Source organism: Brassica napus, chromosome C8, assembly GCF_020379485.1.
Source record: "Brassica napus cultivar Da-Ae chromosome C8, Da-Ae, whole genome shotgun sequence".
Taxonomy (NCBI): domain Eukaryota; kingdom Viridiplantae; phylum Streptophyta; class Magnoliopsida; order Brassicales; family Brassicaceae; genus Brassica; species Brassica napus.
The window spans coordinates 26,931,609-26,947,679 of NC_063451.1; the positions used below are offsets into that span (position 1 = coordinate 26,931,609).

General features: G+C 36.4%; 3 protein-coding genes and 1 long non-coding RNA gene across 14 annotated transcripts; 1 reads left to right on the forward strand and 3 right to left on the reverse strand.

Moving 5' to 3' along the window:
- The first annotated feature begins 696 nt into the window (after nucleotides 1-696).
- LOC106362178 (pyridoxal phosphate homeostasis protein-like) lies at nucleotides 697-2,704 on the forward strand. 2 transcript variants are annotated; one of them, XM_013802019.3, is made up of 7 exons: nucleotides 697-1,067; nucleotides 1,165-1,231; nucleotides 1,386-1,432; nucleotides 1,854-1,941; nucleotides 2,020-2,153; nucleotides 2,252-2,350; nucleotides 2,459-2,704. In XM_013802019.3, the coding sequence occupies exons 1-7, from the start codon at nucleotides 786-788 to the stop codon at nucleotides 2,531-2,533; spliced, it is 792 nt and encodes a 263-aa protein (XP_013657473.2). In that variant the 5' UTR covers nucleotides 697-785; the 3' UTR covers nucleotides 2,534-2,704. The 2 variants fall into 2 exon arrangements, with proteins under 2 accessions (XP_013657473.2, XP_048622321.1); XM_048766364.1 differs by having other exon boundaries at nucleotides 727-1,067; nucleotides 1,854-2,153.
- Nucleotides 2,595-5,495, reverse strand: LOC111212008 (glycosyltransferase BC10-like). Its single transcript, XM_022713375.1, has 10 exons — nucleotides 5,071-5,495; nucleotides 4,848-4,964; nucleotides 4,614-4,714; nucleotides 4,292-4,363; nucleotides 4,069-4,150; nucleotides 3,840-3,920; nucleotides 3,637-3,678; nucleotides 3,362-3,418; nucleotides 3,113-3,259; nucleotides 2,595-3,019 (listed from the first exon to the last, which is right to left on the reverse strand). Exons 1-10 carry the CDS (start codon nucleotides 5,317-5,319, stop codon nucleotides 2,855-2,857), a joined length of 1,113 nt encoding a protein of 370 aa, XP_022569096.1. The 5' UTR covers nucleotides 5,320-5,495; the 3' UTR covers nucleotides 2,595-2,854.
- Nucleotides 5,496-6,064: 569 nt separating this feature from the next.
- LOC111212007 (lysine-specific demethylase JMJ25) lies at nucleotides 6,065-10,113 on the reverse strand. 3 transcript variants are annotated; one of them, XM_048766365.1, is made up of 10 exons: nucleotides 9,911-10,113; nucleotides 9,196-9,671; nucleotides 8,898-9,113; nucleotides 8,679-8,811; nucleotides 8,334-8,397; nucleotides 6,957-8,262; nucleotides 6,809-6,881; nucleotides 6,639-6,724; nucleotides 6,437-6,556; nucleotides 6,065-6,339 (listed from the first exon to the last, which is right to left on the reverse strand). In XM_048766365.1, the coding sequence occupies exons 2-10, from the start codon at nucleotides 9,658-9,660 to the stop codon at nucleotides 6,265-6,267; spliced, it is 2,538 nt and encodes an 845-aa protein (XP_048622322.1). In that variant the 5' UTR covers nucleotides 9,661-9,671; nucleotides 9,911-10,113; the 3' UTR covers nucleotides 6,065-6,264. The 3 variants fall into 3 exon arrangements, 2 of the variants coding, with proteins under 2 accessions (XP_048622322.1, XP_022569095.2); XM_022713374.2 differs by having other exon boundaries at nucleotides 9,196-9,675; nucleotides 9,911-10,102; XR_007327801.1 differs by lacking the exon at nucleotides 6,065-6,339 and having other exon boundaries at nucleotides 6,454-6,556; nucleotides 6,793-6,881; nucleotides 9,196-9,675; nucleotides 9,911-10,103.
- Nucleotides 10,114-12,388: 2,275 nt separating this feature from the next.
- Nucleotides 12,389-15,226, reverse strand: LOC106382407. 8 transcript variants are annotated; one of them, XR_007327803.1, is made up of 7 exons: nucleotides 14,878-15,226; nucleotides 14,364-14,801; nucleotides 14,005-14,260; nucleotides 13,735-13,939; nucleotides 13,470-13,593; nucleotides 12,882-13,178; nucleotides 12,389-12,769 (listed from the first exon to the last, which is right to left on the reverse strand). It is a non-coding gene; the product is annotated as an uncharacterized LOC106382407 (long non-coding RNA). The 8 variants fall into 8 exon arrangements; XR_001276849.3 differs by having other exon boundaries at nucleotides 13,681-13,939; XR_007327805.1 differs by having other exon boundaries at nucleotides 13,470-13,913.
- Nucleotides 15,227-16,071: the final 845 nt, after the last annotated feature.

Sequence of the window (16,071 nt, forward strand, 5' to 3'; positions counted from 1 at the left end):
ATCCTAACCTCATAAAGCATAAACGCATTGGAGCAGTCGCAGGTAACTAAGCAAGGTTACTATTATTACCATATGATATATGTTTGGTCATCTTATTACTATATGATTTTGTATTCAATTTTGATAAAAAATAATTAAGTACTTGTGAGTTGTGACTAGTGATCTGATCTAAACCGAACAATTTGTGGTTATCAGGAACGGTGACGGCGGTTTCAGCGGGCCGAGCTATTGGCGTTGGGGGTGGAATCTTTTGGTACTTGAGTTGAGGAGAGTGAGAGCCAAAGCTCCTGTCACTTGTGGAGTTCAAAGCAATGAGAACAGAATCTTCTAAAAGCATTAGAACATGTTTCCTTAAAAGGCAAAAGCATGATCGCACACCCTCTTTTATTCTGTTTCATTCCTTTTTTTTGTATACTACAAGTTTGGGATAAAAAGAATTTAGCATATCTTGTTGCCTTTTTCCTTTTGATAATTCGCTTTTTTTTTTGTTTCCCGCAATTTATAGTAAATTTTTCGTAGGAATCACTACCATTTACCAATAAAGGAAACTTAATTATGTAACAAGAAAATATAGTTGCACTGTAAAAAAAACATTTACGCTGTATAGGTCAGGGCTGTAATAGCGTCCCAATTTCGATTTACTGCGGTTAACTTTTATTTTTATAGTATTTTCGTTCATTTGTCTTTCATCGAAACGCAGCGTATAATGCACGTCTACGTCATTCTCTTCCACAAAACTGTGACCAGAGAGTGTGATTAAGAAAAAAGGAAGCTATCAGCTTTCGATGAACGATCTCGAAAACAAAGACACGCACACGAACGAGCCATCAGGACACGTGGCGGAACCGGTCATGTCAGCGGCGGCGATGGATGGCGTGGCGGCTTTGCGATCGGTGTTTCAGCGGGTGAACAAGGCGGCGGAGAAAGCGGGTCGCGCGTCGGATCGGATACGGGTCGTAGCGGTGAGCAAGACGAAGCCAGTTTCTCTGATTCGGCAAGTGTACGACGCGGGTCAGAGGTCTTTTGGGGAGAACTACGTGCAGGAGATCATTGAGAAGGCCCCACAGGTTCGAATCAGTTTTGAAAGTTTGAATCTTTTTGGTAATATTTGGATTTAAAAAGTCTGATCTTTTTTTTTTTGTTTTTTGCGATTTGAAATTGAAGCTTCCTGAAGATATAGAATGGCATTTCATTGGGAATCTGCAGAGTAACAAAGTGAAGCCTTTGCTAAGTAAGTGTTGTTGTTGGTTCATTGGTTTTGAGACGTTAGTTCTGTTATTCGGTTATACTGAATTGGTCTGAATTTGAGTGTAATGCTGAGTTTCTATGTATGTGTTTGATATGTTCTGGTCTTGATTCTTTGATTTGTTTGCTTGTTTGATCAGCTGGAGTGCCTAACCTTGTGATGGTGGAAAGTGTGGACGATGAGAAGGTAAATATTCTATATATTAGGAGTAGAGTTTATTGGTTTGTAGCCTTCTTTCGAGGTCTTAAAGGAGGTAACAAGACTGTAGATAGTGGAATATGTAGAATGAGATCAATCGTTTGTTGAATCTTTTCTGTATAATTGGATGGCAATGTTGTGGGTTAGTGGATGTTGAGTATGAGTAGAGATGCATTGAGAGTTTAGTTAAGGTCATAACGTATAATAATCTTCTAGAAATACAAAGACATTGCGGGGTTTTTGACACTGGAGGAGCTCCAACTTAACCACAGTTACATTACTAGCTCAGCCTCAGGGCTCTTTGAAAGCAACCTTGTAACTTGTTTCTCAGTTGTTATGCCTCTCACACTGGAGGAAACATCAGGAACACGCATCTGACAAACGTTGGTTATCTCATTTGCTTTCATAGATTGCAAACATGCTTGATCGTGTGGTTGGAAACATCGGAAGAAAGCCTTTGAAGGTCTTGGTCCAAGTGAATACCAGTGGCGAAGAGTGTAAGAATCTGAGAATCTCCAACTTTTTCTTCGCATCCAACTCAAATGTTTCCATTTCTACGTTTCTTTACATGACAGCGAAATTCGGCGTGGAGCCCTGTGGATGCGTAGGACTAGCAAAGCACGTGAAGGAAGCCTGCTCGAACCTCGAGTTTTCTGGTTTGATGACGATAGGGATGGCTGATTACACTTCAACCCCCGAGAACTTCAAGGTTTATATAATTTTAATGGAATCTAAAGAAACGTTTGGTAATATCATGGGAACACTTACCAAAAAGAAGCTCTCTTTTGTTTCTTATTATATCTGTAGATGCTTGCGAAATGCAGAAGTGAAGTGTGTGAGGCGCTGGGAATACCTGAGGAGCAGTGCGAGCTGTCGATGGGGATGTCTGGTGACTTTGAGTTAGCCGTAAGTTTCTGATCAACACCATGTTGTCAATTAAGTACAGAACTGAGAACACTGAGTTCTGGTCAAAATGTTAAAAGAGTTTTGTCCCTTGATTTTTTCTATATGCAGATTGAATTGGGAAGCACAAATGTGAGAATAGGATCGACGATCTTCGGGGCGAGAGAGTATCCTAAGAAAAAATGAACTGCTTGCAAACACTTTGAAACTGTGATTAAAAACATCAAAACCAGTTTCCCAGGAAGAATAAACATAAACTGCTGTTTTATTATTGGTGGAATGATATGTTGCAAGACATAATGTTAATCAAAGCCCGTTTCTTCAGACATATTAATAGAAAATGTTTACCAAACAAAATTCGAAAGTAGTTGCTTGACCTCATGAGTGATGTTATCAATGCTATTACCTAATCTATGTGAACTCTCTGTTGCTTGACCTAGAAGATACGCACCCTTTTCTCAGTTTGTAAAACACTTGCTTACACTGTTGCTGAGTTAAATATATCACTTATAAAGTTATGTTTTTGGACGATCCTATTAGTCCTTCCTTCACAAGGCGCATTGCGGCTCCTTCAGTGAACTTCCTTGCAAAGAGAAAGCATGGGACGGGTTTCGAGTCCGCCTTGCACCATTCTGTTCGTGATTCAGTCTCGTAATAGACATGGTCTATTTTCTGTTCCAAGAAAAGAAAAAAAGAATTAATGATTACTCAAAAGTATAGATCCAATTGTTGTGATGCTTATCACAAACAAAGATATAATGTTACCTTTATTTCCTTTATTTGCCCAGGGCCGGAGTTTTCAAATGTGAAAGTGACGGGATGCCACGTTTGGGTTTCATATTTTGAACCCGAAACGTTCCATACAGTATATGTCAGTGTTCTTCGTTCCATTTCATTCTCTAGTCCACACATCTGGAAATTAAAAAATGGTATAGTAACGTAATTAATACGAAACTTTTTAGATGGAGAAAAGGAACAACAAACGGGAGAGATGTTTCTAAGAATGATTATTACCGTAAGCAATGTTTGAACATAGTGTTCATCAGGGATGCAGTTACGCCGGTTCTGTCTCTGAGTTCACATCAAACGCCACAGGTTTAAACATCAGTTCAATTGAGAAAGAAATACGCATATCAACGGAGAGAAGTGTCATAGACTTCAATATATACTATATAGACATCACTGAAACTTTATTTCAAACCAACACAAAGAAATATTATCTACATAAATTGACAATCCAAGCTGCTGCTATCAATGAAAAGAAATGTCAATGTGGAAGTATCACTTACAAAAAACAACCATGCCTCCTGAGAACCTAAAGGTGGAGCTCTCTGCAAATCGAAAGAGAAATCACCTCATCATTTGTTGTTTCTTCGTCAAAAAGGAATCAAGAGTGACGTTAAAAACAATAATAGATACTCTGAGGTTTCGCTTAATGGTGATTGCAAGCAGTAACGGAAACTGAATCTACATAAAGCCTGATGATCTTTACCTTGCAAAATTTCTTAAAAACTGGGAATACGATACCATCATTAACAATGACCTCTGCATGACTTCTGATCACAGATATCCACTGCAATAGATAAAACAAGGATGAAATTAAAATATTCATGAGCTGAACCCTTGTCCCTCTCACTCTGATGCTTAAAATTTCCAGAAGAAACTAGGCTTAAGATACTAATTCTCTAATGTTCGTTTCAAAAGCAAGATAATGAAGATACCTGGGAACCTTTACGCCATTTCTCTTCAGGTATGACAGAAGACATATTCACACTGTACCGTGTCTCTTTAGTATGAAGAAAACTGTAAGTAGAGAGAAACACAGTCATCAAAATCTGAAAAACCTCCTCTTATATACCAGCTATCAGGCCATATAAGCCAAATGCACCCACTAACATATTAACAAGTACTGAGAAATCTCAAAAGGTTCAGAATTGCAATCACCTATCCACAAAACTCCTCGGTGATGAGATAACATATCTGTATATATAGCCAAAGTCATATAACGGAGCACATCTGCAAAACAGAAAGTAGAAGCAAAAATGCTACGAGTGTGAGAACACAAATGAGTATATGTATGTGTGTTCTGTACTGCACAAGTCCACTTCTGCATTAGCAGTTCAAAGCTAAAACCAAGAGGTACTGTAATTGACTAACCATGTAGTGCCGACTAATCGTATGCAAAATACAGTAAAGAGAATAAACCAAGGAATGCAATCCAGCAAAGGAAAGCATTAGATGATTAATAATTCTCAGAGAAGCGGACCTGTCAGAGAGAAGAACAAATCTTTGATTTGACAGATCCTCTAAAGCAGAAGCAAACAACAATCTCTCAGCTGCAATCATGCTGGATTCTCCCCATATTACCTATAACCATGACACCCTAAGTTTAGATTCATCAATTATAATCCCTAGAAACAGTTAATAAATACCAAAAAGGCTTTTCTCTGCTGATACATTCTCAGGCATATAATATAAACTGATAATGAACAACACTCACCTTGATGCTATTGTTCAACTGTCGGTTATAGAAATACTGCGATCTCGTGGTTTCTTCATTGAACACGAAACCAGGTACTGAATGTACATAAACAGAGTAATTCGCCTGATCAACACCCTACCAAAATCACCAAAAACAGTAACTTTCCACATTTAGAAAACAAAACAGCCATTGACAGAGTGACACGAGCTAAATCAAATACGTTATCCTAAAAATCCCAAACCTTGAAGAAACTATCCCACAGAAAATCAAGCGGGAGATCACGCCGAGCTAAGAAGAGGAAAGCCACCTTCGGACGGTCGCCGGAGTAATCACGGAGCGCGACGGAGAGCGGCGGCGCCAATGTCGCGACGGAACGGTACTGTAACTGGATCCTTAGGAGAGCGAGAAGGCATAGGGAGACGGAGAAAGCGATGACGAGCTTCCACCCGAGCCACACGACGCCGCGACGCGACGCCGGTTTCCTCGTCATTGTATCGTACCTCACGGAGGAAGATTTGCGATCAGCAACTCACCGTCGCCCACCGATCAACATCGTTTTTAGGGTTTTGAAGTCAGAAGGAGAGATCGAAACTGTAAAAAATTGGCGTTAGTACATTTTTGGAATTTGAGAGATAAGAAGAAGAAGAAGACAGGAGATGACGATATGATGGTAGACGGGAGTCGCGTAGATTTTTCTTTTATACGTCCTCGTATTAGATAGTCCACGTACGCGTCTTAATGTTCTGTGGGACCCCAGTATAATACAAGTCTAATATTAATGACAAATTGTTATTCAACCAACATACTCAGAAATACTATTATTTAAAAGATTTGACTATTTTTAGTCCAATTCTAAATATTACTAGTATTAGGCCCGGGACGGATCGGTTATCCGGGCAATTTTAAGATATCCGGATCCGGATCCTTATTCGACGGATCCATAATTTTACTATCCTTATCCGGATCCGGGGTTCGCGGATATCCAGGTGTCGGATATCCTTCTAAGAAAAATGATTTAATTGTCAAAATCAAAGAAAAAATTCATCAACATGTTTAATTTTCAAATTACACAATCAAAATTTTACAACACACCAACCAACAGACACAAAACAATAACTTCATAAATCTAGTAAACCATTTTTTTTTTTAAACTGAAAGATGTCATCAACAGCACAACTATCATGATGTTCAAGTATCATATAATCTCAAGTACCACAAAACAATGCAAAAGTACATTAGCAACTTTCCATTTTCATATACCAAAAAAGAATGGCTTCCAGTTCAACATGTTCAAAAAGTTACACCCAAAAAAGGGAAATCATTTCCATAACATCAAAAGAAAACTACAATCGACCCCCATCCAAAGCTTTACAATCTACAAGACCTGCTATTACAAGGTTTGAGAACCATGTCACAACAAAAGTTTAAGCTTCTTTTAGCTTAAATCTGGCAATAATGCCTCCATTTCCTTCAAGGATTGTTCCACAGCGTAAATCACCATCTTCTTTATCTGTTTCACATGACAAAGAAAGAAAGAAACGAGTAAAACACCAGTAAGCAACAGCAAGTAAGAACATTAATAACCATTAACCACTGATGATAATCACCTCAAGTTTGTCTTCTCTGGCTTTATGGCTCTTAGGGAGTTGTCTAAACTCTTCAGTCAAACGTAGACACTCATGTATGTTCTCTGGTGACACAAAGTCAACCGCTACCTTTGTGCAAGACTGTTCCATAACCCACAACAACAAGAGTCAGTTTTATTAGTAAATATATTATGAGAAAAATGTAAGTGGATAAAACAATAACCTTGAGATTCCGAACTTGATGAGGACAACCAGCAGGAATAAACACAGCTTCTCCCACCTTTTGCACAAATGTCCATGGCTCAATCCCTTAAAACACACAAACAAAAACATATGAACAAAATGTCCATAACAACTCACAAGTGATTAGTTCTCACAGTCACAAGCACCAACCAAACTCGGCCTTGAGTTTTCTCTTATGCTCAACGGTTAAGAACAACGTTTGGTCATGAATCGGATGATAAACCTAAACAAAAACACTCCTCATCAGTCCAATAAATAAACACAAAACTCTGGAAAAAAAAACGTTTATTAATATTACCTTAGTCACAGGAGAACAATAAGTGTGTCTGAACTCCTTGCAATGCTTTCTTAAATACTCCTCAAGCTTTGGAACATCTTCTCTTCTAAATATGTCCCAAAGCGCACTCCCTGCTTCATCATGATGAAACCCATCTTCATCACTAACAGTAACAATCTCTCCTCTGTCAAAATCATTCTGATCTTGAAGCTCCTTCCCATCTTGCTGCTTGTGTTTCTTCTTCAGAGCTTCTATTGCAGAGAGCTGCTCCTTAGTTAGTGTAACTTCAGCCGTATGCATCAGAATATTTACTGCATCTGACATATCACAATGAAGCTTAGTGACCGAGTCCCCTCTTCCAAGCTCATCAGCATTCCCATACGCAATGTACGTCTTAGGACCAAGATCAGGTTTAAGAACTCCTTCAGGAAGCTTAGTAGCAATGTTGAGAACTCCGGATCTAGGATCACTGTACTCTTGGAAAGGCAACGCCGAGATGAACTCATCGCAGTGACGTGGCAAAAGGTTATCAAACTTGTCCGAAGGAGGCCAGTCTTTGAGCTTCAGCATCTCAGGCCACAAGTTACCGTACGATCTCCCTTTGATGTATCCTTCGAAGAAGTCACGAGTTTTGATCTTCACCTCACAGTTAGCTAAAGAATCTATACACATCGCTGAATCAACATTCTCGCATAACGCTCTCCACATCACCTTCGGCTCCCAGCTTAGACCCGCTGCGTTGTTAAGCGCGTTTCTGACGATCACTGGCTCGCCTTTGCGCCAGTGATCTTGAAAATGCAGAAGCTCCTCTTGCTTCAGGACGTCGAAAGAATCAGGAGAGTAGAGGTTGTTGTCATTTGAACTGTTTCTCGAAGCTGCTTTCCTCATCGTACTCATCTCAAAATCAGAATCACATCTGCAGTTAGACACTGTCAGAGACTTGACGCTGCAAGAAGCTAAGAACGTCTCTGCCCTTTTCTCCAAATCCGACATCCGAGTTAACGGTAAGATACGTTTCAGCTCCAAGACACAGTCACCGCAACCGCCAAGGTCTTTTGAAGCGCACGCTATGCTCCCGTTATCATCAGCATTCCACTTAATAGACGGTTTATCATCATTAGCTTCATCCTCAAGAACAGAAGATGAGCTTGGTTCTGCATCTTCACCATGTATATATCTGCTGCCTCTATAAACAAAATTCAACTTCAACTCCGGACGTTCTGAAAACAGCCCTCCACGGATCTCTTGGCAGCAGCTGAGACAGAGTTCATAAGAGCATTTTGGGCAGCTTCGATGCAAGTCAACGATTGAAGTTGCACAGTGGTTACTGCATCACCACAAATGATACTTCAGTTATAAAAAAACAAGTGGTATATAGATTTGTCACATAACTCTTACCAAAAGACTCTCTCTTCGTTTGAGCATAGAGTCTCGGATACATCAATTTGAGAAGTCATTAGTCCTATATAGAACATAACAACATGTTAGCTTGTACCAAAGATAATATACTTCTAATTTTATTACAACCAAAACATATAAACAAAATATAGATTTTTAGCATTTTCAATAAATGAATATAGTTTTGCACGTAAGATAATTTTGTAACACATGTATTTCTTCAAAAGCAATTGTAAACAGTTTATATAAGAGAGATTAAATTTATAAATTATGGCATATTTATTTTTATAAAATGAGTTCCGGTTCTTTACCTAGTTAATATAGTAGCAGAAGATCTATATATACCTTGAATCTTTGCCTCGGTTTCAATCTCTTCATCTTGCGCTTTGCATAACATTTTCAGGAAAGGAAGCATTGATCCAATCAAGTACTGGAGGTGATGGAATCTTTCGTGATCACCGAGCTTCCTCTTTGATGTCTGTAAGACAAAGAAGACACATATCAATCTTGTGAATCTTATTAATAAGAAGGAAAAAAAATAACATATAAATGCAATCATTATACCTCGATTAATCCACTTGACTGCAAGCATATGTCACAGTTGCAAGTTCCACGGCAAAAAGGACATTTCTCAATGACATCATCATATGACAAATGAGGATACCATTTCTTGATACATGGGAAACAATACAACTTCTCTTCACAAAAAGTGCAAATGAAAAGAAATCTTCTTTCTCCTTTGGAGCATTGATGGCAAATCGCAAGTTCTCCCAAAGCAGCCTGTGTAAAGAGGGAGGGAAGAAAGAACACAATGAATTTCAGACAGTACAATTATCAGGTAATGCAAGAACAATGTTGTTACCCTTAAACTTCTTGTCATGCTTCTGCAGTCCTTGAAGTTTTCGTTTTTCACATGAGAATCTGAGTCAGAACTGTTACCAGCATCTGTTGGCTCGATGAAAGGAACTAGTTTCAGTTCTTGTTCACGTTCACGTTCCTTGTCTTCTTTCTTCGTTTTAGCTCTTCTTTTCACAGAGCTTCTCTGCTTCAGTTTCTTTTCATCACCATTTATTTTTTCTTTGCGTCTCTTCTCTCTTGAAGATTTGGTCTTAGCCACTCTACCTTCATCAGCAATAGACCGTTTGCGTTTTTTATTAGACACTCGCTTCAGAGATCCCACACTTCTCTCTTCTTCTTCTTCTTCTGTGTCTGAACCACTGCTCAAACTTGTTGGCTTAACCGGTTTCTCCTTCTCCGGTTTAGTTTCCATTAGACCATTATGCTTGAGATTGACTCCATTGTCAGTAACAACAGCTTCCATGTTCATCAAAACTCCACCTGCCTAAATCCAATTTCAATAACCAAAAAAAAAAAATCAAAACTTTTAATGTTTATGCAATCTTAAATTAATATCAAAACGAGTGTGGTTACACAGGTTGTTGAATCAATATACAGTTTATTAAGAACAACCCTAATATCAGAGAAACAAAATCAAACAGAGGAGTGACTCAAGTCATGAACAGATAAAAAAAACAAAAACAGGTTAGAGAGAGAGAGAGAGAGAGTAGCAGCATCACTTGTCAGATAGAATAACAAAAACAGCTCAGATAAGAACCCTGGACTCAGCTGCACAATTTAACAGACATGATTTCAACGAAACATTGAAGAAGAAAATAAAAGGAAAAGATTTTTTCCATTCAAAGAAGAAAGAGTTTTAATGGCAAGGAAGGTTACAAAATCTTTAAAAAAACAGTAAAAAATAAACTATTAAAGCGCCGCTTCTAAATGCATTAGCGACTGACTCGTTACGAACGAGACCGTACGTTTGATGTGAATTTGATTAGCAACGTGGCTGTTTCTAATTGGCGCTACAGAGCCGAAGCACCGATTCGGCGTCGGTCACATCAACCAAAGCTATATGATGATTCTTTGAGTGAAAATGTTGTTTAAATACTTACCGAGTCTCGCTCACGTACACGCCAAATGGGATACTGGTTGCGCGTGAGAGTCACGTGCTTCACTCGTCCATTAGCAACGCTCATTCTTAACCAAAAATCATTAAAATTAAATTATTATAATAATTAGAGTTGTTGGCTGCGTTACGCGCAAAGAATGATTTTAAATATATTAAATTTCTATTTATCATAAATTTTATAATTTCAAAAATTCTATGAAAATTTTAAATATTTTACTAATTCAACCAAAATTATATAATATATTAACACCAAAAATTAAATGGTGATAACTTGGTTATTACTTTGTTATTTCTTAACTTGATAAACTAATATTTATCATAAGTGTATATGTTGAAGACCGCCTTTCTATGAGTATTTTTTTAAAAATAGTTATAATGTCTATTGTTTTTTTTAAATAAGATCTTATTTTAGTATTGAAGCATTTAACAACTTTCATTCAATGTCTCAACTAAAAAAATAAAAAATATAAACATTGTTTTTAATTTTATCTTTATCAATTTTCTTTACAGTTATTTTTGTATTTTAGTAATACATTAAAATATTATATACATTATTTATAATATATTTTTATTATTAATATCATTACATTGGTCTCTAAAATATTTAATAACTGAGCTGAGCCTATATTATATTCTTATAACTTTAGTGGATATAAAAATATATAAGTTGTTCAGCAGTATGTTCTTTAACAAAGGATATCCCAATTCAGTCATGTTATTGTAATGACCGAAGAAGACTCCTAGTTATAAATTTATAAACACTAGGGTCTTTGCCCGGGCTACGCCCGGTTAAATTTTTTCTTATAATTTTTAATTAATCTTAGCTAGTTTATTTTTTATAAAAGCATGTATATATATTATTTCAAAATTAACTACCAAAAATATAAGTAATAATACGGAAATTAATTTATTATGTTGTCCAACGAATTTGAAATTAATAAACTCAAGGGTTGATTGGTAATGTTGGTAAATGTTTTAGACATCCATTTTTCTCTAATTTTTTTTTAAAATTAAAGATACAGTATAAAGTTTTTTTAAAAAAGTAATATATTAGTTTTCAAAATCAACTTTTCTAAAGATTTTATTTAGTGCTTTGAAAATAAATATATAGCAAAACAATTAAAACCGAAGCAAAAAAATTCACAGCTTATTTTCTAAAGTAAAAACAAAAACAAAAACTACAGAACAACCAATCAACCCCACACTCTTTATTGTTTATTTATTATTAAAATTAACGAAAAGTGATGAATAGTCAATATTCTTAAGTTTCAGCTAAAATCTTTTGTTTCATATAAAAAATTGTTAAATCTACATTTAATTTAAAACTTTTTTATGTATTTAGTATTATTGATTTTACATTTTCAATTTTTGCCCTCTCTACAAAATATACAAACTGACATATATACAGGCTTTTTGCATTGTCTATTTCAAATGATAAATAATTCCATTTGTATAATTAATTTACGGCTATACAATATTGATTTGATACTGTGAAAATGAGGAAGTTGATGGCCAACATATTTCTCAAGCGCGGGGTTGTTGACAATGATTCATGTAATTTCCTAACAATCGGTGAGAGTTGGGATTAGAGAGAAACGGTTCCTTAGACGTCAAGTTAAAAGGTTCGCATGAAATGTTGACGTTGCAGTAAGAAATGGGTGAAATTACACGGACTTTTGAAACAATTACGCAGTGTGTCGTGATGCGTATTCCGGAGGGTCTGTATATGTTGCTGCGATGGATCCCTTAATGGGAGATATAAGTTAGCTGATTTTAGGTTTTAGTACATATAGCTTTTTGTTTGAATTATAGGGGAGATATAAGATAGAGTCTGCCTTTATTGTAATACTTTGATAAAGTAATAGGAAATATTGTGGAGTGATTTGTTTGTTTAGTTGTAGCTGTTTATAATAAGTTAATTTTAATTTTGTGAAGCATCGTCAAATTCCCTTGTTTTATCGACTTCAGTAAAAGGCACATATATGTACTTATGTAATAATATGTTTTTCGAAAATTTTGTCTATTGGTATTGTTTTTGTTTGGTTATTCCAAACTTGTAATATGAATTTGTGTTTTAAAAGATCAATAAAGTTCTACTTTGTTTGGAAAAAGAGAAACAAAATTTATGTTCAATATTTTGTTGGGCCATAATGGGTTTAACGTTAAAATAAGTAAAAGTTAAATCCATAGTTCTAAATCCATCGTCAAATTTTATATATGCCTTTGTAACTCAGAATCTCTATTGTATGCTTGAACCAGCCTCTGTTCCTATGGTCGCAACACCTAACCTTGTCTTAACTTGAAGATCCACTTGAAAGAAACAACGTTCGTCTTCTCTAACATAACTCACACTACCATTCATCTGCTTAAGTCATAAGCCATCAGGCGTGACCCATCCATCTCATGTCTCAAACATATCACTTAGTATCTCTGAAAGAAATCATTTCCAGGATGTATCATCCTACCATTAAAACAACATCAAACTCTCAAGTTAAAAACACTCAAAAATCTGCAAAACAGCTGCATTGTTTTGTGAAAATGGTTGAGTTGCATGTTTCAGTGGACGTTTATACCTGAACTGGAGATGGATATATGATCATTTTCGTGTGCAAGCTTGTGGCTTGATGAGATCTTGATTCCTACCCAACTATCTGGAAACGGGACATGATTCACAATGTTGCGCAGAAGATCAGCAAGAATGAGCTGAAGCTTTACTATGTCACCATAGAGAGGCAGAGTTTTGATCTCCTGGAAGACTTCAACCCTGAGTTGTGACTTCCTCTCTCACAACATAATCATCACTTGGCTAATGAATTTCTGGTCGGAGCTATGGAATTCTTCGAGAATGCAAGCTTTTCACTTCCATCTAACTGCAACATTAATCACACATATAATATGCCAAACACATTTAAACATTTTCTATGGGCTCCTATCAATAATAATCATGACAAATCTTAGCTACAGAGAGAGTTAGCTACTCGATATCATTGGTCCCAAGTAGTTTCAGTTTATCAAAGATGAATCAATATGTTTAAGATTATGGGTGGTGGAGAAAGTTATTGTAGAGCCACTATAAGGAACTACATAAGCGTGTAATCATGTGCAAATCAACTATATATGGTGTACCAATAAACTTTTATATTCAAGTTAGGACGGGATACCTCTCTCAACGTTCCTTGATGTTTAGCAAAAAACTCATAGTACTTTATTTGAAGATCAGACTTCTCAGATTGAAGCTTCTTGTAATCAGAAACTGAAGGACCTCCTAGCTTTTGCTGGATGAATCTGAAAGCAAAACCAAAGAAGGATACAATAGTAAGGGATGATAAAAAGATAATGAAATTATACTCATTGATAGCAAAAATATTATACACTTAGAGTACTTGTAGACATGTGGTTAACATATCTTTATGAAATTATACGCACTGGGTCTTGTCAACTGTGTTAACATATCTTTATGAAATAGTGCTGTGATGTTGGCCATCAACTGTCTCAATCAACTGTTCAACAGGAACAGCAGCTAGGCTTTCGTCTTTGTGATTGCTAAGTAGAGAAGCTGATGCTGATGGATACATGTTTCATCCCATACCGAGCATACGTCGAGTCTATTTGGAAATAGCAAGTTTGTCACCTATAAGAAAACCAATACAGCATAAGATTAAAGCCAAAGTGAGAAGTAAATACACAGATAGTAACCAGTGATCATCTGGATGTTGACACCGAAGTCTGAAGCTCTTCTAATGGTGTATGCATTATCATATTTCGGAAGACCAAACAAAGGTAACAGACCAATGAATTCACATGGACCACCAGAGCTTATTTTTGGTTTTCTCACGTAGAGCCATCTTGCAACAGCTAATGACCTCAGTCCAGGCTCAGTGTACTTATCAATTGCTAAGTGGACTCTGTTCCTCAGATCAGCTCTTGTGTTGCACTTGCACATATCAAGAATCTGAATATCATCAAAAGTAAAAGGTTTTACAGGTTAAATCATTGAAAAGAAAATACAATACTAAAATTTAAAGTGCAGTGAAACAAAATCAGTTTTTAGGTACCTTTTCTGGAGCTCCTTTTGCTTACTCGGTGCCTGTCTCCATTACTATAGATATAAGTGGACTGGATTGAATTGGAAGTAGTGTATCTCTCTAATACCAACTGTTGGTTCTTTAGGTTCAGAAAGTATTCCAACCATATTTGATTCTCTGTTCTTGAAGCTCTAGCAGCTAAAAAATAACGCTTTTTCTTTCACAACGCTTTTGAGAATACAGAAAATTACAACATGAAACAGAGCTTAGAACCAGCTAAAAACAATACCAATATAACCTAGAAAATTAAGTGAAAATCAAATATTGTAAATCAATCTTCCTGAAGAACAATAAAAAATGAGACTCTGAATAAAATCAAACTCCAATTTCTCTATCGCTGTGTTGCGGGCTTGACTTTCTTGGCAGACCTTTTGCCTCAATACCAGCGGGATCCCTTTCCAAATCAACCTATTTAACGTGATCGCAATTGGTGAAGGTGGAGAAATGACCGCAATGAAGAAATTGGAGAGCAGGAAATACGTACCAGAAGAGGTGGAAGAGCAAGCTAGGAAGATATCAGTGAATCTTTGCTTGAAATCTCTCTGCAGCTTTGTTTTTCGGGTTGGATCTCTGAGATCGACAGAAGCCGAGTTTTGGTTGCCCTCAATAGAACTTTTTTGAAAACTTATATTATTGGATGCAACCATCTTATATAGACTATTGTCTATTGAGTGAGAAAGTAGAAGAAGGAGAGAGTTTCGTGATGTTAATACTACTGTTTTGAAAAATCAATAATAGGACAAATTAATGGCAGATCATGGAAGAAAACTTTGAACCGCTCACAAGTTGGATAGAGACATTGGAAAGGCGTAGAAGAAGAAGAAGGAATCGCCATCGTAAAGTTAGATTTTTTTTACTAAGCTGACATGACATCTTAAGACAATTTGATTGGTTTGAATTTCTGATCCTACGTGGATAGGCTCAATGGAGCTCATATCCTCCTTTTAGTATTGTATTGATGTGTAAGAAATGATGCATTTATATTTGGTTAAACATAAAAATTACACCATATTTATTAATCATTCATTTACTGAAAATATAATAATGTGAGCTTGTGTTAAAATGAATCTTTTGAAATAACTCAACCATAAATTAAGAAGTTGGTAAGATTAGTTATGATATTCATTATATACTTTGTTTTTTGGAAGGATTTTGTCTAGCGATATTATAGTTTTGATGGGTTAGACTTCTAGAATTCATTTACTTTGTAACCCAATTTCCATTTTGTATCATACACAAAAGAACACCGAGGTTCGTTTTTGAACAATTTGAAAACTAAGGGATAGACTTTGCACTGCTTCAAGTTCTCGAACACATTGTTCCTTAAGTCCCAAATGCATTGGCTTCATATAAGCAGTCCTATGTATCCTCGGTGCACAGTGACCATCCGAACAACTCTCATGGAACATGGCGTGAACAATCTCTGGGTGTCACATCCGAAAAGGAAGACATTTCCTCAGTATATCATCTGGCTATAACAGTATCCGTTGTGCTTCATAGTAGACAACTGATCATGCTCGATACATTTCTGACTGTAACCGAATAAACCAAGTTGGTCACTATCCCAAAAAGTCTCAGGAGATGTTTGATTCCCATTTTCAGCCTGACATGAAAGTTTGAAGAACACTTTTCCAGTTGTTTGTCCCATGTACAGTTCTTCACTTTCTCCACCTTAGTA

What these genes read in the sequence shown, in the direction of transcription:
- LOC106362178 (XM_048766364.1), top strand. Translation starts at nt 786, where the DNA reads ATGAACGATCTCGAAAACAAAGACACGCACACGAACGAGCCATCAGGA. An exon ending in CAAAGTGAAGCCTTTGCTAA is followed by an intron (nt 1,232 to 1,385) that starts GTAAGTGTTGTT and finishes TTGTTTGATCAG; the next exon opens with CTGGAGTGCCTAACCTTGTG. An exon ending in CTGGTGACTTTGAGTTAGCC is followed by an intron (nt 2,351 to 2,458) that starts GTAAGTTTCTGA and finishes TTCTATATGCAG; the next exon opens with ATTGAATTGGGAAGCACAAA.
- LOC111212008 (XM_022713375.1), bottom strand. Translation starts at nt 5,319, where the DNA reads ATGACGAGGAAACCGGCGTCGCGTCGCGGCGTCGTGTGGCTCGGGTGG. An exon ending in TTTTTAAGAAATTTTGCAAG is followed by an intron (nt 3,679 to 3,839) that starts GTAAAGATCATC and finishes TTCGATTTGCAG; the next exon opens with AGAGCTCCACCTTTAGGTTC. An exon ending in ATGTTCAAACATTGCTTACG is followed by an intron (nt 3,260 to 3,361) that starts GTAATAATCATT and finishes TTTAATTTCCAG; the next exon opens with ATGTGTGGACTAGAGAATGA.
- LOC111212007 (XM_048766365.1), bottom strand. Translation starts at nt 9,660, where the DNA reads ATGAACATGGAAGCTGTTGTTACTGACAATGGAGTCAATCTCAAGCAT. An exon ending in GCATGACAAGAAGTTTAAGG is followed by an intron (nt 9,114 to 9,195) that starts GTAACAACATTG and finishes CTCTTTACACAG; the next exon opens with GCTGCTTTGGGAGAACTTGC. An exon ending in AGTCAAGTGGATTAATCGAG is followed by an intron (nt 8,812 to 8,897) that starts GTATAATGATTG and finishes TTTGTCTTACAG; the next exon opens with ACATCAAAGAGGAAGCTCGG.